This window comes from Bison bison, unplaced genomic scaffold (genome assembly GCF_000754665.1).
Source record: "Bison bison bison isolate TAMUID 2011002044 unplaced genomic scaffold, Bison_UMD1.0 scf7180017864530, whole genome shotgun sequence".
Classification (NCBI taxonomy): Eukaryota; Metazoa; Chordata; class Mammalia; order Artiodactyla; family Bovidae; genus Bison; species Bison bison.
In genome coordinates, this window is record NW_011495080.1 from 13,002,707 (window position 1) to 13,024,113 (window position 21,407).

At 37.8% G+C, this 21,407-nt stretch overlaps 1 protein-coding gene across 1 annotated transcript; it reads right to left on the reverse strand.

The window, feature by feature from the left end:
• Positions 1–4,057: 4,057 nt before the first annotated feature.
• Positions 4,058–19,377, reverse strand: LOC104982409 (hyaluronidase-4-like). The gene is made up of 3 exons (XM_010831769.1): positions 18,457–19,377; positions 12,516–12,605; positions 4,058–4,474 (listed from the first exon to the last, which is right to left on the reverse strand). The coding sequence occupies exons 1-3, from the start codon at positions 19,375–19,377 to the stop codon at positions 4,058–4,060; spliced, it is 1,428 nt and encodes a 475-aa protein (XP_010830071.1).
• Between the last annotated feature and the right edge of the window lie 2,030 nt (positions 19,378–21,407).

Here is a 21,407-nt window from a genome sequence, read left to right on the forward strand (position 1 = left end):
TCCTTCATAAATATAAATGGATAGCCAAGGATTACATACACATACAAGAAAGGTATCTTTGAAATTAAAAATATGAGTGTCAGAATATGATAAAGCTAGCATTCTAAAAGAAAAAGTGGGCAAATCCATGATACAAAACAAAAAAGACAAAAGCTTAGAATACTTGAAAGAAAAACAACACTGAGTATAGCTTAAGAAGAGCTAAGATCCATCTGATAGTAATTTCCTAAATGAACAAAGAGAATGAAAATGAGCCGTTTGAAAAATAATGAAAGAAAATTATCTTGAGCTGAAGTGTCTAAATCAGAAAAGAAAGCTAGAAGGCTTTGTAAAGAATATCTCCTATATACAAATAAACACAATGATATGAATTTACTAAGGAACAAAAAGTATGATTATGACATACTACTTCTAAAATAAAGATATACATTCTTTCTGATTTAAAAATCAGTGGTGTGGAACCAAGTATCTCATCAAAAAGTCTGTTTCCAATCAAGCTTTTTAAACAATTAATTGGAGGTAAGAAACAACACTGCCTTAGACATCAAAGTATCTTTGTTCAGGTAATTTTGAAATGAGATGGGCACCCTTAGGGCTCCTAACAGGTATTACCATCATCTTAGAAGGTATATTTCATTTACTAAAGTGGTTTGCAGTATTTATAACTATTTTGCTTACAGTTGTACCCTTTATTAATGTCTCTTGGAGAATTATAACCATAGGGATGGTGTTTAAATTCTGGTCTTTTACTTAAGAAAAATGGGGGTGTTTATGTTTGTCTTTGGAGTAGATATAATTGATGACTTTTTATGAGATGGTTGTCTGGAAACTCAAAGTTATGCAAGTCTAAATAAGTAACAAAAATTCAATGTCTTCCATGATTTGTTTTTAACTTGCAGGTTTTTAAACAAACCAAAAATTTGGAAGAACCTGTTGTTAGAAATGTGGCATCCTTTGGTTTTAGTTTCTTCTGCTTCCTATTAAATTTAAGTAAAATAAAATTGTAACTTAAAAAAAATTTTTTGGCTGGGCTGTGCTGCTTACAGGACCTTAGTTCCCCAACTAAGGATTAAACCTAGCCCTTGACAGTGAGAGCACTGAGTCCTTACCATTGGGTTGCCAAGGAATTCCCCAAATTTAATATTTTTTATTTAGAAAAAGTTAAATGATTATTTGTGGGTCATAGGATTTGGAGTTTCCTTTTTATTTCTATGTATTTTCCATATGTCAGCTCTTTTTTTCTTGTCTGCCTTAATTCTTCTTACACATTGACTATTAAATAGTGGAAAGCAGTCATTTTAGATTTCAGAAAGAATATAAATGATTCTAATCTTACACATAGGAGTTTATGCCTTTGCAATCTTGCCCTCTACCTTAGGTAGCTCCTCAAAGTATTTCTTCCAGACAAATACTATGCTGCCTAAAAGAATAAATTTAGAAAATACTACCTATCTCATTATATATAAACATCAATAAAAAATTATGTATCTCTTAAGCTTCACATTCTCTTAACCAAGATATGAAGAGGCTAACCTTAACCCTGACCCTAATCCTTTTTTCCTCTGATTTATGATATGAATCCCACAACATTTGAAGCTAGTGAAAATGTACTTAAAAATATAATTGCCACATCAAATAGACAGTCATAGGAGTTTCAGGGTAGGGGCTTCCATGGCTGTTTAGTGGTAAAGAATCTGCCTGCCAATGCAAGAGACATGAGTTTGATCCCAGGGTCGAGATGATCCCCTGGAAGAGGAAATGGCAACCCACTCCATATTCTTGCCTGGAGAATCCCAAGGACAGAGGAGCCTAGTGGGCTAAAGTCCATCCATATGGTCACAAAGAGTCAGATATGACTGAGCAACAAACAGACCCAATATCCCAGTTCAGAAAAACAACTTAGAAAAACCTGCATAATTAAATTATCCTGTTTGTGTTTCTTTCAAAAAAAAAAAGAAAGAAAACAAAACAGTGGAGAACAGTGATGTGTATACCATCCTTTATGTATTCACTAATTAGTGAGTAAAACTGGCTATACCTCTCATTCTCTCCTTATCTTCAAAATGATGATAATATTTGCCCTTGTCTGCCTTACTGTAATTCATTGAATATCAAAACTCAAAAAAATAATTGTTAAAATCCTATCATCACTGTAATGATAGAAGGAGCTATTCTTTTTCACTTATCATGGTCTAGTACTAACTTTAACAGTGGTAAAATCATTTCTAACTTGAGCAGGAGAATCTAATTACTGTAATTGTACCCTTGGTACAGCAGGATACCAACAAAATTGAGAAACTTACAAACAGCCCCCAATTTAGCTTACTCTATTTCACTGCCTCTTTAACTTTTTACTTTTCCTGAAAACGCATAAATAAATAGACAAACAAATGAAATGGGAGTCTGAATCTGACTGTGGTCTACTATCAACATTCTACGTGGGCTCAGTCACTTCAATCATACAACTCTTTGTGATCCCATGGACTATAGCCCACCAGGCTCCTCTGTCCATGGGGATTCTCCAAGCAAGAATACTGAAGAGCGTTGCCATTTTCTCCTCCAGGGGATCTTCCTGACCCAGGAATCAAACCTGTGTCTCCTACGGCTCCTGCACTGCAGGCAAATTCTTTACTCTGAGCCACTGGGGAAGCCCATCAGCATTCTATACACCTGGATAAAGTACATATAAAACTGTAATAATTGGAAGATATCAGGCAGGAAAATACCTTCCCTAAACTATGAAGGGAAACAGTATTTGATGGGTTTGGGTGGACTCCAGGAATTGGTGATGGACAGGGAGGCCTGGCGTGCTGCAGTTCACGGGGTCGAAAAGGGTCGGACACGAATGAGCAACTGAACTGAACTGAATGTCTTTTGAGTCTTTATAAAATAAAATTATCTGGATTGTAACTAGGTCAGATCAAGTGCCCAAATGAATTTTACAAAAGACTTGCCATTCATTAAGAACTAAAAGGAAATTAATTGCTTGGATACACTATACTTCAATGAAGAACAAGCATCACAGCAAAGAATCTCCTATATAAATTCCATCTTATGGGAGTATAATAGGGCTTACTTTCTGATATTGATGACTACCAAATGAATTTTCAAGAGCCCTAGTGATACTTTGGCTAGAAATGAATCCTAGAGTATTCAGTATAGATTCCCTCTGGTCCCACGACTCGGTATCCTGGGGTCATTTGTATTGTATAGGAATTCCCAGTCTCTGGAGCAGAAACAGCCATAACCCAGTGGTTGCCTTCCTTAGCTCCCATGTGCATTCCATATCTCTTATGACCTTATTACAAATTTATCTGCTATTAACAATCGGAGTCTCAGAAACATTGTAGCACCATCTAATCATAATAGATGTTCTTGTTGCTATCCAATTTAAGTGTATATTTATTTTTTAAAAAATAAAAATGAAGGGACATCTTTCTTGATCACTTTCCTTCAGAAATTTCTCTTAAATTATTATTTTTTTTAATTACCTTCATTTAACCTCTTAGTTCAAATAGTTAATGACCTGACTCACTCTTCCTCCTGCATCAGCCACACTGGCCTAAACCTGCTCTCACATAACAACTCTTGCATTTGCTCTTCCTTCATCTGAGGATGCTTTTCTCAGACATCTTGTGATCTGGTCCTCCTACCTTCAGGTCCTCTCATTAGGGAGCCATACCTGACCACCCTGTAAACAATCTCCACTGCTCTCTCTTATCCCTTTACCAAGCTTTGTTATTCTCCACAGCACTTAGCACCATTTGATACAAATGAATTTGTTTATTATCGTTCATCTCACAAGAATTTAAGTTCCCCAAGGACAGAGACTTTGGTACATTCACATCCTTATCCTTAGAGCCTCGCATGAGGTAAGCATCCAAGCAAGAATTGCTCTATCTAATGGCTCTATAGAGCCAAAGATACCCACCAACCCACCCCTCCTTTTTTTTTTTTTTCCACTTTTAAGAGAACAAATATTTTAGAAGTATATTGAAGTTAAAGAAAAAAAACAGCATCTTCTGCTTTTCAGAATTTCAAGGAAAAAATGACATTGTCATGGGGGTAGAAAAATGAAGAGAATCACAGATAAGGTCATGCTGAGAAAAACTGATACTTTAAAGTTAGCAATACAGGCCTTATTCTTCCCTCTCAGGACATCTGAAGAAAGTTGCTGGCAAGACTCTCCATGCCAGCCATGATAGCAATGACACACAAACCCATCCTTCATGTCCTTTATTGTCTTCTGTTTATTGGCTGGGGAAGTGATGACTCTCAAGCTCTTGCGTAGGCCATATTTCTTACTGCTACTTCCCGGCATATGCAGATAGGAGGAGGATTCAGATGTTTTTCGAATACATCTTCCATTATTGTTACATAGACTTTGACTGCAGAGTTTGGCTGCAGTTGTCACATTAACAGCATAATGGCCCAATGGCCCTTGAATAAATTTTTGCACAGACAAGCAGGTCTCCTGTGGGAAAAACAGAGATCTATTTAGATCACTTTCAAAACATGATTCAATGGTCCAGGGAGTATTTATTAATATTGACTTTTGTATTTGATAAGCCTGAGGAGAAAGAGTTTCAGTAGATTTAAGATTTAAATGAAAGACTAAGCCCTTATAAAATTCCTTAAGTGATGATCCATGCCTTTGGTTAGGAATACTCTAATGAACCAATTTCATACCATTTTCTGGGGAGGAGGATTCCACATTTTTCCACAAGAGCATCCTTTAAGAGATATTTGTACTGACACTTTAAAAAAAAATCTTTAATGTAGGGTGATTTTTTTGAATTTGTGAAACAGTTTTGGTGCTGATACTTCATATATGTTAACATCAGGTGAGATTTTTCTCAGACTACCAAGTTATCCCATTCTTCTCCTTATTTCTTCAGAGGTAACAGTTCTCCTGAAGTGGGGAGGGGTACTACTTACATCCATGTTTTTATAACTTTATTGCATGTAAATGTAATTATGAACAATGTGTATAATATTATTTTGCGTTTTTAAATTCTTATACAAATTTATATCATTTGGAATATTTTATTTTCTACAACTTCCTTTGCAAACATTTTCAAGATCCTTTCCCCATATTCATATATGTAGCTCTTTAAAAAAAAAATGTAGCTGTGGTTCAGTCTCATAGTAAAAATACATTGTACTTTATGTATCCATTGGCTGGGTTGTAGGAAGGATTCTATAAAAGATTATTATTTATTACCAAATTCCTGAGTCATTTGTATAGCATATGGAAAATTAGATTGTCTTCCTATAAATCTGCCACTAGGCACCATTGATTGTCCACAACCTTGAGTTTTAAGGCTAGTACACAGTTCTACCTACTGATGATCACACTGTGCAGCTAGGATGTGCTGGCCAAATTGAAATGACACCATCAGCTAGCCCAGAAGAATCTGGCTAGAATCTTCATCAACACTTGCCTTAATCCATAAAGGAAGTACCATGGGAAAATCCTAGTAGATTCATTAACAAAAGTGTGTTTTCTATCAGCACTTCAATTATTTTGATCAATACTAACTCTAATGGAAGGGCTTCCCTGATGGCTCAGCTGTAAAGAATCTGCCTGCAATGCAGGAGATGCAGGAAACTCAGATTTGATCCCTGGGTTGGGAATATCCTTGAAGGAGGAAATGGCAACCCACTCCAATATTTTTGCCTGGAAAATTCTACGGACAGAGGAGTCTGGCAGGCTATAGTCCAAAGGGTCGGACATGACTGAGCATGCATGCATACATAACATGAATGCATAATTAAATTCCAATTAATTTAAAACAGTAGGACAGTTTCTCTTTGAGAAGAGGGCCCAAAACTGTGAATCCATGTGGAAAGGATTCAGGGGTTCAGATGGAAAGTCGTAAGGCAGAATAAACTACTAATGGCAGGCAGTTGAACAAGGTGTCACTTTGGGCAATAACAAGTTCTGAAAATCGTGTGTAATATTTTTGTTCCAGGCACATTCAGTCTAGGTCAGCCTCACATTATGTTTAGGAATAAATGCTAGTTTTAGTCAAGGCATGGCTCCTTATCTGGGGCATCAGAGGAAGTTTGTAGGACAGATGGGAAAAATAAAACAGTGAAACCACTGAACAAAACAAGAAAAGGAGAAGTAAGAAAGAGGGGTGGAAGAGGAAGAAAGAAGACCTGGGGGAGAGACGAATGAAAGAGAGCACAGGGTACAGGTAAACCCAATCAGGTTCAACTCGGGTTTCCCTGTTCTGTCCCTGCCCTCTTCCTCAAAATTCCTTCTTCACTTATCTTCTGGTATATCACACTCTTCTGGATTTTTCCTTTCTCACTGAATGCTCCTTCTTAATCTCATTTACTAGCTCAACTTCCCTACCTCTTAACCCTGGAGTGCCCTAGGCTTAATTTTTCTCTTTTCCAGCTATACTCTCTCTGGTTAAACTTACCCCTTCTCATTGCCTTAAATAGAACTCCCAGATGTGTATTTCCCAGAATTTATCTCTGATCAACTGTACACCCACCTACCTATTACACATCTCTACCTGGATGTCTCACGAACATTTCAACAACCTTAACCCATTCCAATGTGATCCCCTGATCCTCTTCCCAGCATATCTCAACATATGTAAGCTCCCTCTCTCCAATGCCTCAGGAGCAAAACCTGGAAGATGCAAGTTGTGTGGGGGTTGGAAGCATCTCTAACCTCATGCAAGAAAGAGCCAGACCCTACATGGCAGCCATGTGGGATGGTCTTCAAGAGACCACAGTAATTTTAAAAGCCAGCATATAAATAAAAATTACTTTGCCTGCTTTGCCTCCTCTCTATCCCAGTCTCCTGCACTCATCCTTGAAGCAAATGAGCAAAGAAATGAATGGTACTCCTCTTCCCCATAACTGAGACCCAAGCTTGGGGTGTGGGGAGGAGAAGCAAGAAGTTTTAACCTGGATAATAACAACCACCATTTACATGGCACTTGGCATGTGCCAGGTACTGTTTAAGTGCTTTACATGTATTAATCATGTAATTCTTATAACAGCCCTATGAGATAGATACTATTATTCTCACCATTTAACAGATAGAGAAACTGTAGAGATTTGTTCAAGGCCGTTGGCTAGTAGGAGACAAAAAGTGAACATTGTAATCCAAGTCATTCAGTCTTAGGTCTCCTCCTCTTACCAATACCAGCATGCTGATTTGTAGAATGCAAAATGAGAAAGAGCTGACTGTTTTTACATTTTTTGAGACATAATGTTTTAATACTTGAAAAGTGAACTATTTGTTAATACCTGTGCATAAGTGTGTGCTCAGTCACTTCAGTCGTGTTCTAACTTTTTACGACCCCATGGACTGTAGCCCACCAGGCTCCTCTGTCTATGGGATTCTGCAGGCAAGAATACTGGAGTGGGATTTTCCCCACTCAGGTATCAAACCCATATCTCCTGCATCTCCTGCATTGCAGGCAGATTCTTTACCCACTGAGCCACCTGGGAAGCCAATTCATTAATACCTAAAAATGAGGAAAACTGTGGTTTCTGAATTTTCACTTAGGTAGTACAACAGGCCACCAACTGAACATGTTCAAAGTCAGTTGTGGAAAATAATAGAGTTACTTCATGTGAGAATTGCTGTCAAGAGTAGAATGTTAATAAACGTTTATATATACATATATATATGTGTGTATATATATATATATTTTTTTTCCCTCCCATGAGCATTTCTATCATAGATAATCAGAAAATAAAGAATCAATTTTGGAGAATTCATCCTTTGTGTGGTTGAAAAATATGTGTTTTTAAAATTTGGTATTCTCTCTCTCTCTCTTTTTTTTTTTTTTCATACGTATTATATCATTCTTGCTGTTGTTTGATTGTTAAGTTGTGTTGGACTCTTTTGCAACTCCCATGGATGTAGCCCCACCAGGCTCCTCTGTCCATGGGATTTTTCCAGGCAAGAATGGTGGAATGGGTTGCCATTTCCTTCTTCAGGAGGTCTTCCCAACCAAGGGATTGAATCCACATCTCCTATATTGGCAGGTGGATTCTTTGCCGCTGAGCCACCATCTACCAAAATTCTTACAAAGTAGGTTTTCTTTCAGTACTTTTTTTTTAGATGAAGACATGGATACTCAGAGAGGTTAATTAATTTGCCCAAGATTACACCCCTAGAATGTAAAATTTGTATTCTTATTTAGGATTGTCTGATTGGAAAATTTGTGCTCTTTTTACAACACTGTGGCTGGTACAGACAAATTGCTCAATGTGAGTCCCTGTGCTCTCTGAGTTTTGTTAAAGTCAACTGAGCAGATAATTAGCAACCATTTGTCTCTGACGTGAAAAATTAAAACAAAAACCAGAAGATGGTGGAGGAATAAGACAGGGAGACCTCTTTCTCCCCCATAAATTCATCAAAAGAACATTTGAACGCTGAGTAAATTCCACAAAACAACTTCTGAATGCCGGCAGAGGACATCAGACAGCCAGAAAAGCAGGCCATTGTCTTTGAAAGGAGGTAGGAAAAAATATAAAAGATAAAAAGAGAGACAAAACAGGTAGGGAAGGAGATCCGTCACGGGAAAGGAGTCTTAAAAAAGAGAGAAGTTTCCAAACACCAGGAAATACTCACTGGCAAGTCTGTGGTGAGCCTTGGAACCTCAGAGGGCAACATAACTGGGAGGAAAAATAAATAAATAATTAAAACCCACAGATTAACGTGCCCAATGGTAACTCCCCCAGCGGAAAAGCAGCGCAGATGCCCGTATCCACCACTAGCAAACGGGGGCTGGGCAGGGAGGCACGGGCTGCATTGCTTAGAGTAAGGACTGGGCCTGAATGCCCCGAGGGCAATCTGAGGGAACTAACTTGAGATAGCAAACCAGACTGTGGGATAGCTACCCTGCAAAAAGCCCTAACCTAAGACACCGCCAGGCCCGCTCACAGAACAAAGGACTGACTAGAGCTCTCCGGCTGTGGACTTGCCCATCCCCCTGCTGGAGACAGGCAGGCGAGGGCTGCCAGAGCTGAAAGGGGGCAATCATGGCCCCAGAGAAGCATCATTTACCAAACTGCAAGCAGGCTTCGTTGCTAACCAAGACTTCTTGGGATTCTGGATGGTTGACATCCACCTGAGAAGGTGCACCAGTTGTACACCCAGAAAACCGAGCGGCAGGGACAGGAGAGGCAATAAGTTGCAGTGACCGCACTCGCCAAACACCTGGTCACCTGAGCTGCTCGAACCTGGGAAGGGCACAAAACGCAGGCCCAACCACGTCTGCGCCTTTGAGAAGTACCCAAGTACCTAAACTTGAGCAGCTTAGACCTGGGAAGTGCATACAACCCAGGGCTGGCCTCAGACAATTCCCAGCAGAGCAGCCTAGAGCCTAAGAAGTTTAGACAGGGAAAGCACACACGCTGTGAGCAGGGACAAACCCAGTGTGGCCGAGACACTGCGAGCACATGCCAGTGTTATTTGTTTGCAGCGTCCCTCCCTCCCTACAGCACGACTGAACAAGTGAGCCTAAAAAAGTGTCCACCACCGCCCCCTTGTGTCAGGGCAGAAATAAGACACTGAAGAGACCAGCAAACAGAAGCTAAAACAGAGGGAACCACCTTGAAGTGACAGGTGCAATAGATTAAAACCCTGTAGTTAAGCACCGACTACATAGGAAGGGGCCTATAGATCTTGAGAAGTATAAGCTGGATCAAGGAACTATCTGAAAATGAACTGACCCCACACAGTCCACAACAACACCAGAGAAAGTCCTAGATATATTTTTGCTATTTTCATTCTTTAATTTTTTTTTATTTTTAAGTCATCTATTACTCCTTTAATTTTCATTTTTATAACCTATTACTTTGCAAAAAAAAAGAGCCTATTTTTAAAGAAAACTTCATATATATATATATTAATTTTTGTGACTTTGTTTTTTTTTTCTTTAATATTGTATTTTTGAGAATCCAACCTCTATACTAGATTTTTAATCTTTGATTTTTGGCATTTGTTATCAATTTTGTACCTTTAAGAACCCAATCTTCAAAAATAAAAAAAATAAAAAAGAACCCAATCTTCAGTACCCATATTTACTTGGGAGTGAGATTACTGGCTTGACTGCTCTCTCCCCCTATGGACTCTCCTTTTTCTCCACCAGGTTAGCTCTATCTCCTCCCTTCCCCTTCTGTTCTTTATCCAACTCTGTGAATCTATTTGTGTGTTCCGGACTGTGGAGAACACTTAGGGAACTGATTACTGGCTGGATCTGTCTCTCTCCTTTTGATTCCCCCCTTTATCCTCCTGGCCACCTCTGTCTCCTTCCTCCCTCTTCTCTTCTCTGTATAACTATGTGAACTTCTCTGAGCAGTCCAGACTGTGGAGAGCACATAAGGAAGTGATTACTGGCTAGCTTGCTCTCTCCTCTTTTGATTCCCCCTCTTCTTCTCCTGGTCACTTCTATCTCCCTCCCCCCTCTTTTCTTTTCCATGTAACTCTGTGAACCTCTCTGGGTGTCCCTCACTGTGGACAGACTTTTCATCTTTAACCTAGATGTTTTATCATTGGTGCTCTGTAGATGGAGAAGTCTTGAGGCTACTGTAAGAGTAAGACTGAAAACCAGAGGCAGGAGGCTTAAGTCCAAATTCTGAGGACACCAGAGAACTCCTGACTCCAGGGAACATTAATCGATAGGAGCTCATCCAATGCCTCCATACATACACTGAAACCAAGCACCACCCAAGGGCCAACAAGTTCCAGAGCAAGACATACTATGCAAATTCTCCAGCAACACAGAAACATAGCCCTTAGCTTCAATATATAGCTGCCCAAAGTCACTCCAAACACACTGACATCTCACAACGCATTACTGGACACTTCATTGCACTCCAGGGAGAAGAAATCAACCTGCCTGACTTCAGGCTCTACTACAAAGCCACAGTTGTCAAGACAGTATGGTACTGGCACAAAGACAGAAATATAGATCAATGGAACAAAATAGAAATCCCAGAGATAAATCCATGCACCTATGGACACCTTATCTTTGACAAAGCAGGCAAGAATATACAATGGAGAAAAGACAAACTCTTTACCAAGTGATGTTGGGAAAACTGGTCAACCACTTGTAAAAGAATGAAACTAGAACACTTTCTAACACCATACACAAAAATAAACTCAAAATGGATTAAAAATCTAAATTTAAGACCAAAAACTATAAAACTCCTAGAGGAGAACATAAGCAACACACTCTCTGACATAAATCACAGCAGGATCCTCTATGACCCACCTCCCAGAATATTGGAAATAAAAGCAAAACTAAACAAATGGGACCTAATTAAAATTAAAAGCTTCTGCACAACAAAGGAAACTATAAGCAAGGTGAAAAGACAGCCTTTAGAATGGGAGAAAATAATAGCTAATGAAACAACTGACAAAGAGTCTCAAAAATATACAAGCAACTCCTACAGCTCAATTCCAGAAAAATAAATGACCCAATCAAAAAATGGGCCAAGGACCTAAACAGACATTTCTCCAAAGAAGACATACAGATGGCTAACAAACACATGAAAAGATGCTCAACATCACTCAGTATCAGAGAAATGCAAATCAAAACCACATTGAGGTACTATTTCATGCCAGTCAGAATGGCTGCTATCCAAAAGTCTACAAGCAATAAATGCTGGAGAGGGTGTGGAGAAAAGGGAACCCTCTTACACTGTTGGTGAGAATGCAAACTAGTACAGCCACTATGGAGAACAGTGTGGAGATTCCTTAAAAAACTGGAAATAGAACTGCCATATGACCCAGCAATCCCACTTCTGGGCATACGTACTGAGGAAACCAGAATCGAAAGAGACACATGTACCCCAGTGTTCATCGCAGCACTGTTTGGAATAGCCAGGACATGGAAGCAACCTAGATGTCCATCAGCAGACGAATGGATAAGAAGGCTGTGATACATATACACAATGGAGTATTACTCAGCCATTAAAAAGAATACATTTGAATCAGTTCTAATGAGGTGGATGAAACTGGAGCCTATTATACAGAGTGAAGTAAGCCAGAAAGAAAAACACCATACAGTATATTAAAGCATATATATGGAATTTAGAAAGACGGTAACTATAACCCTGTATGTGAGACAGCAAAAGAGACACAGATGTATAGAACAGTCTTTTGGACTCTGTGGGAGAGGGCGAGGGTGGGATGATTTGGGAGAATGGCTTTGAAACATGTATATTATCATACGTGAAATGAATCGCCAGTCCAGGTTTGATGCATGATACAGGATGCTCAGGGCTGGTGCACTGGGATGACCCAGAGGGATGGTATGGAGAGGGAGAGGGAAGGGGGGGATCAAGATGGGGAACACATGTATGTCTGTGGTGGATTCATGTCAATGTATGGCAAAACCAATACAATATTGTAAAGTAATTAGCCTCATTTAAAATAAATAAATTTATATTAAAAAATAAATAAAAATTAAAAAAAAAAACAATATCTGTAATATCTCCATGATGCTGGTAGGGAAACCACTGCTTACCTTTGAATCAGAATAGTCATATCCTCCCCACAATATTACTCCTGATGCCCCCAATGCTGCACTCTCACCAATTGTATGCAGTAAGTCCTCCTAAAAAAGAGAAGGGTCGCAAGTAGATTCTGCCAATCATATTTAATCACTGACAATTCAAAAATGTTTCAGTCTATCAACTGTGGTAAAGAACATACTGATAACATTATCTTTGTTTCTAAAACAAAGGACTATAGAGCAGAATAGGAAAAGGTAATTCTGCCTGGGATACTTACCTGATAAATATGTATGATGTTCCAAGCAGTATTCTAGACACTAAGAATATAAAAATGAAATAGATTCCATTTCTTGTTCTTGAGAGTGTGTTTTAGTGTGATGATTATGACAGACATATATAATTTCAGGGTAACAAATTAAATTATATATTAGCACCCACAAGACATACATAGATTAGAGAAAGTGGTTAATGTTGCATGGAAGTGTATTGGAAGATTTCCTTCAAGAGGTGAAATTTCAGAGTGGTCTTTGGAAAGGAGTATAAATTGATAAAATAGACTTAAGAGAGCAGAGTTTTTTTTATCCAGTAGGAAAAAAAGAAAAGGCAGAGTCATATGTAGGAAAAAGTGCGATTCCTTGAGAAGTGTCAGTAACTCTTATGGTAGGTAAAAAGCACTGGGGATGTGGGGAGAAGTAAATGTATCTGAATCCTTGTATTAGGTTAGCCAAAAAGTTCTTTGGAGTTCAAATAAAAATAAAAGACACATTTTTCATTTTCATGAAGAATTTTACTGAACAAAATATTCACTGTTTTGCTCCACTGCCTTCTGCTATTTTTCAGGCAATTTCATTTTCCCAAAACTTTTTATCTTTTTGAGCAAACAACTCCTTTCCAGGGAGTTGAATTTTTTTCCATTAATAGAATTTTGTAAAGACTGAAATAAATGGACATCCAAATGTGTAGTGTCTGATGAATATGGCAGATGAATCAGAACTTCCCAGCCAAGCTATAACAGTTTTGCCTGGTCATCAAAGAAAGATACAGTCTCAAGCTATCCTAATGGAAGATAATGCATTTTATGTTTGAGTAGCTGTTGGAATTGTTTGGTTTCCAGAAGGAGCTCATAATAAAAGCCACTCTTTCTAATCCCACCATATAAACAACATCACCTTCTTTAGATGAAGATAGGCCTTTGGTGTGGTTGGTGGTGGTTTATTTCACTTGCCCCATGATCTCTTCCATTCACATTATTGTACAATATCCACTTTTCATTGCCCATCACAATTTGTTGTAAAAACGGAACATTTTCATTATGTTTAAGTGCAGAATCGCACGTGGAAATTTGGTTAAGATGGGTTTTTTTCTGCTTAACTTATGTGGCACCCATATATCAAAACAATGAAAATAACCAAGTTAGTGCAAATGATTTTCAAGATTTGGATATTTTGAGTATGTTGGCTATCTCCCAAGTGGTATAATGTTGATTGTTCTCAATTAATGGTTTGATATGATCACTATCAATTTCAACTTGTTTACTTCACCTTGGAGCATTGTCCAGTGAGAAATCTCCAGCATGAAAATCTGCAAACCACTTTTGACATGTTTGATCAGTCACAGCACCTTCTCCATACACTGCACAAATCTTTTTATGCATTTCTATTGTTTTTACCTTTCATGAAATAATAAGCATAATATGCAGAAAATGTTTTGCTTCCATCTTCAGTATTAAAGTGGCTACACAAAAATTCACTCATTTGGATAAGACATTTTTAACTTTTAATTTTTTATATTTTTAATGAAGTATAAATGATTTACAAATATTGTGCTAGTTTCAGGCATTTGGCATAGTGCTTTGATTTTTTTATGTATTACAAAATGATCACCATAAGCTTAGTTACCATCTGTCATCATCATAGTTACTACAGCATTATTGACTGTATTCTCTATGCTGTACGTTATGTCTCTGCTGCTGCTGCTAAGTCGCTTCAGTAGTGTCCGACTCTGTGCGACCCCATAGATGGCAGCCACCAGGCTCCACTGTCCCTGAGATTCTCCAAGCAAGAACACTGGAGTGGGTTGCCATTTCCTTCTCCAATGCATGAAAGTGAAAAGTGAAAGTGAAGTCGCTCAGTCATGTCCGACTCTTCGCAACCCCCTGGACAGCAGCCTACCAGGCTCCTCCGTCCATGGGATTTTCCAGGCAAGAGTACTGGAGTGGGTTGCCATTGCCTTCTCTGACATTATATCTCTAGGTCTTATTTATTTTATAATTTCCAACCCTCTACCTCCTTCCATGGGACACGATCAGTTTCTTATCTGTATCTATGAGTTTGTTTTTGTTTTCGGTTTGTTTACACTCTGATATGACAGCTGTCACAATACAATCTAAAAAAAACTGTTTTGAATGAAGGTAAAGACAACTAAGTGCTACCAGAAGTGTTGTATAGAAAAACACAAATGAACTTTCTGGCCAACCCAATAGATAAGTAACATCCAAATACAAGTGTCTTTTGTGTATATTTTATTACACAATTTTAAAGTGTTAGGGCTTAGCTACAAGAAAGTTTTGACACTGGGAGGCCACACATTTGCAACTAAGATATTTTCAGCTGTCATAAAAACATATTGAAGAAGGAAGTCAACATGACAGTCAGGGACCCCAATTAGAGATGATGAAAACTGTTCAATGAGAAATGATGAGAGCGTCAACAAAGGCAAGGTCAGTCCTTGTAAAGCATAGAGGACAGATTGAACAGTTCTTTGGAAATTAAGATGGATAAGATTTAGTTACCTACTGGATAACAGACAGAGAAGGAAGGCATCCAAGTGACTCTCAAGTGGGATGACTAAGATTATAATTCACCAGGATAAGAAACAGAGGAGGTCATGTTCATGATTATAGACCAAGAGCAAAGAAGCAGGAAATAGGAAGAGATGAAAGAGAGAAGGAATGATAGATGGACAGTCTGCATTCTTTCCTTCCCTGCAAGGTATGGAGGGAGAATCAGAGATCCAGTATAAAGGTAAAATATTCAAAAGCCAGAATGAGAAAATGGCCATGCTTCAGCAAAGCTCCTCTGCAGTATATGAAGTCTCCAGTAATCTAGCACTCTGTTTCACAATTTGTCTACATAATGAAACAAGAAAAAAAAATCATTCTTCCATTATACTAACTAGCATTGCCTTCATTAAATGAAAATCAGGTCTCTCATTCAAATTAAGACACTGGAAAGAAAATATCTAGCAGAGTTAGCTTTAAGTGATTTCATAATTACAATATGCAGAACATAATAAATGATGTTGTGCTTAGTCACTCAATCATGTCCAATTCTTTGTGACCCATTGGACTGTAGGCCACCAGGCTCCTCTGTCCATGGGATTTTTCAGGCAAGAATACTGGAGTGGGTTGCCATTTCCTTCTCCAGGGAATAAAAGATGTTATAATAATGCTATTTAAACAATAAATGAGATTCATACTGTTTGTTCATGTGAAAAGGGAAAGATTCATGTGAAAAGGGAAAGGCAATTGCATAGTATTAAAACACTTCAGTATACTATTACTCAGATAACACTATAATTTTGGTTTTCTGAAATAGAGCTCAGAGGTGATACTTAGCCCATAATTGACTTTGAAAATCAAATATTACCCCAAAATGGGGACTTTACAAACAAGAATTTCATTAAAATGTGACTTATCTCATTCTATCTTTTTCTATCAAGACAAAATATCTGACTGCATGGCTTATTATTTTCTACTCATTATTCATAATACATTGTGACATACTGTAGACACTCAATAAGTATTTTTTGAAGAAATAAATATAATTCCCCAATGGATTTGAGAAAGTGACATGATTTGAGAAATCTGTTACTTGAGGAATAATTTATTGAGAAGATTTTGGTAGATCTGACTGACATCATCCAATACTTGGAGAACTGACTTTTGAAATAGAGATTTGATTTATTCTGTATTGCACCAGAAGTTAAGATTATAACTAATAGTGATACGAAGTTATCCAGAGGCAGAGAAGACTTAACATAGTCAAGAACTTTTCAGGGATTAATTGGGTTCCCAAGTGGCAGTTTTCCTTCTAGAATAGGAAGAACCCCATGAAAAAGAAAGTGCTAAAGCAGGTAACAAAAGATCCGTGTTTGAGGGTGAGGCAGATTAGGCATATCTGACATCCTCCAACTTTTTATCATGGTGCTATATTTCTTTTCCTCCTAAACACTGAATTAATATTCCATTTTGAATAATACTGAGTAATCCTACAAGAATAGCAATGTAAAGCTTACTAAACAGTATTTGGGTCAATATATTTTATTCTGAAATATTTGAGGAAGAACTGATATTTCATTTAAATGTTCTTATCACAAATGTAAGTGATTTCAGTACTGCTTCTGTGTTGTGTACTAGAAAAACTGAATTGTGAGCTCACAGCTATTGATGGAGATTTAAGGGTTTTCTCACCTGACCACCCACCCAATAATTGAATCCCTAAAAGAATATCCTATATAAGTGACTATCTAGATAAAGCTTGAATACTTCCAAGACTCTACAAACCCATTATCTTCCAAACCAGTTCATTCCTACATCTTTGTGCTTCCTACCTTGTGTATGCAGATGACACCACTCTTATGGCAGAAAGTGAAGAGGAACTAAAAAGCCTCTTGTTGAAAGTGAAAGAGGAGAGTGAAAAAGTTGGCTTAAAGCTTAACATTCAGAAAACTAAGATCATGGCATCCAGTCCCATCACTTCATGGAAAATATATGGGGAAACAGTGGAGACAGTGGCTGACTTTATTTTGGGGGGCTCCAAAATCACTGCAGATGGTGATTGCAGCCATGAAATTAAAAGATCCTTACTCCTTGGAAGGAAAGTTATGACCAACCTAGATAGCATATTCAAAAGCAGACACATTACTTTGCCAACAAAGGTCCGTCTAGTCAAGGCTATGGTTTTTCCAGTGGTCATGTATGGATGTGAGAGTTGGACTGTGAAGAAAGCTGAGCGCCGAAGAATGGATGCTTTTGAACTGTGGTGTTGGAGAAGACTCTTGAGAGTCCCTTGGACTGCAAGGAGATCCAACCAGTCCATTCTAAAGGAGATCAGTCCTGGGTGTTCATTGGAAGGAATGATGCTAAAGCTGAAACTCCAATACTTTGGCCACCTCATGCGAAGAGTTGACTCATTGGAAAAGACCCTGATGCTGGGAGAGATTGAGGGCAGGAGGAGAAGGGGACAAGAGAGGATGAGATGGCTGGATGGCATCACCGACTCGATAGACATGAGTTTGAGTGAGCTCCGGGAGTTGGTGATGGACAGGGAGGCCTGGCGTGCTGTGATTCAGGGGGTCGCAAAGAGTCGGACACGACTGAGTGACTGAACTGAACTGAACCCTGTGTAAGTCTAAGAATACTTTTATATAAACCACTTTCATTGCCTTGACACTCATCACTAGATTACATTTTAGATTTTTGAAGATAAAATCAACAATCTATATTATTTTTAAGTAACATAATCAATTAAAACATAAAAATGCAATATATTGAAAACATAGTTGGTAAATAATTTACCCAAGCTCGCCTTTATACAGTTTTGATTTGGAAAATTGCTGCTACTGTTTCACGTTAAGAGTTTCTTTAATATGAATTTTCTTCCTAGTTAAATTTAATCTGTTGCATGATTAAACTTAAACTACAGTTCTGCAGGAAACCCTTGTAAATGCTAAGCTGGTAAAAATCATCACTTACAAACTCTTAAGCAAACATCTAATTGTCAATGACATTGTTTCAGAATTGGCCTGACATTTGAAGGACTACATGGTTTTAGTAATAGAATAGCATTCTATTATTAAGGGGATATAAGCATCCTAAAACATTATTCCCTAAATTTCATATTCTACTAAATTTCCATTTTTTAATGTGTGACTGTATTTTTTTTTTCTTACCTGTGACAAAGCTTCAATACTATTCAAATAAAATGGTCTGGAAAAAATAAAAACTGGTAAAACATAGTCATCTTTAGCCATTTCAGCAATTCTTATAGCTTCTCTAACTCGATAATGAACAAATTTCAAAGCATTTAAACTTGACTTCAATATTTTATCCAAATATATTGAAGTATAAAGTGCTCTGCTTTTTTCCCATAGCCACTGAAGTTGGTCATTGCGGAAAATTTCGTCACTTGGGCATTTACCTGTGTAGGTCTGTGGATTTATCCTATAATCATAATTGTAGCAGTCTGGATAGAGATAAAAGCCCCATAGACATTTTGGTCTCATTTCTAAAGCCAGTGTGAGAGTAGCATTCATAATACTCTTTCCAGCAGTTTCAAATTCCTTTTGGGCAACTGTTCTCACTTTCATTTCTGACCAATCAGGATGGTGGTTTCTAGTAAAGTCTAAAGAGTGGTTTTTATATATTACTCTATTGCCCCAATTTCTGTCCCATTGTGGCTTCCAGCTTTCCCAGTCAATGATAACAAGACCTTCTGATCTCCACCAAGGAAAAACTTTTGCAATGTCATCAGCGGTCTTCCTCAGGTGTGTAGGAAGGCTCATATTCTGTGGTATCCCTCCATTAAAGGATTTTCCCTCTGGAGAGAAATAAGGATAACACCCTAATTCATTTGGATAAATTATGGCAATTGTCGATCCACTCTGAGTCTCCAAAGGATTTGATATAATATTAAATAACTGAAGATTCAGATCCACATTGAAGAAATGCTGGCACTGCATTGTTGGGGCGGCCCAGAAAATGTTGAAAGGTCTTTTCGTGATCACTGGAGGCATTGCTGGCTTGAGGGCTGAGTGAGTGAGCACCGTCAAGAGCAGCAGCAGTCCTGACCATGCCACCCGGGGGTCACACATGGTTCATAGTTTTCACCACCACGTTAGGCAATCTCCTTAAAAATAAGAAGAGGAAGAAAAATTAAACATGATGGAGGCAAATGTTCCTTAAATCAAGTAAACTCATGGTAGTGTTTAAGCTACTCTTTGAGTTGTAGACTGACTTTTTACAAGATTTATGAGATTTATTGATATCTAGGCATAATTTATACTTTTAACAGGGAAGAAAAATGAGGTGCTTAAAAAAAAAAATCTAGAAAAGTAAAAAAAAAAAAAAATCCAGTGAATAGAAACCAAAGTAAAAATTTTCACACAACTCCTCAGTCATGAAAACTGTGTCTGCTACTTGTTCTAGCTTTAATTTCCTATAATTCTGACTACATAACCATCTGGTACTTTTAACAAAAATTAAATGGAACCAAAACAAATAGCTAATGGTACAAACAGTAAATAACACCTTGCTTGCTATTTCGAATTCACTGGACTCAAAAGTGGGCTTCTTCATTTCTTGGTTTGTTTGTTTTTAAAAGATGGTAGTTATATTTGGAATTCATACAGGCTAAAGTAGAAACAGGTAGAAATGGCATTTACCTGCTGTTGATTATGGATTTTGTTGCTATCTTCTCTTGGTACATAAATTTAGAAACCAACAGATTGTTTAATTCCCTGGTTTTCCCATGAAGAAGTTGGTCTGTATTTTCACCAATCAATTCCCAAGTGAAACTTGGCTAAATCCCTTCTAAACAGACAGTTGAGCCAAAAACTGCCAAAGAATCCTCCCAGACAAGGATGGTTTAATAGTTATGCATTCCAGCCAATGAGATTTCACCATGAAAGCAGTGTGGTTGAAGTTATGTATCAAAATGATTTTATCATGAAGATTTTTTTTAATAAATGAATCACAAACTTGTCTATGATGTAATTAAACTCAATGTCTTTTTAAGAGTCAAATCTTCTCTTTTTTTTTTTTTTTTAGTTCTTGCTGAGTTTATCTAATATATTAAATGCAGGAAGAGGTACTGACCAAAGTCATATTTTAACTTTTGCAACACAGCATCCCAAGTTTATAAACAAAGTTGAATAAGTCATTGTCTCTCTGTACATTGAAGATTTATTCATAGCTATGAATTATAACTTACTCTTTTAAATAAAGTAGTTATTATTTTTAAAATAAACATCATGAGGAATTTGTATCATGGCATCAGATGAGTCCCTCAGTCACCAGAGATACTCTATTCTCTTCACTCTTCTCTAGCCATGGATCTTAAGGTGACTCCTCCCCTCAAAAAAAGAAGAGCCAATTTTTTTATCTTTGTCATTCAGGGAAAATGAAAGAGGACCCACTATCCATAAATATTACTCTTTATCTCCCTCTTCTCATGACAGCATGTATGGTATAAATGGGTATATATATTTAGTTAAATGTCATATTACATTAAATTTATTAAAGAAAAGGGGCTATAAATCTAAAAAAGTGTGCTTTAATAAAATGCAATTATAAATTTTCTTTTCTAAAGTATTTTAATCATGCATTCTATTTATATAAAAGTTATACCCTGTCTCTGTGTCACTACTCTAAGAAAAACTTATTAGTTTAGCATTATCTTCTTCACCAGCATACATTTTGTAACACTACTTCTACAGTAACAGAATTAAGCACTATGAATTGTTCAGTTCAGTTCAGTTCAGTCCAGTCCCTCAGGCATGTCCAACTCTTTGAGACCCCATGAACTGTAGCACGCCAGGCCTCACTGTCCAACACCAACTTCCAGAGTTCACCCAAACACATGTCCATTGAGTTGGTGATGCCATCCAACCAACTCATTTTCTATTGTCCCCATATCCTCCCACCCACAATCTTTCCCAGTAACAGGGCCTTTTCAAATGAGTCAGCTCTTCACATCAGGTAGCCAAAGTTATTGGAGTTTCAGCTTCAACATCAGCCCTACCAATGAACACCCAGGACTGATCTCCTCTAGGATGGACTGGTTGGATCTCCTTGCAGTCCAAGGGACTCTCAAGAGTCTTCTCCAACACCACAGAGTCCCTTG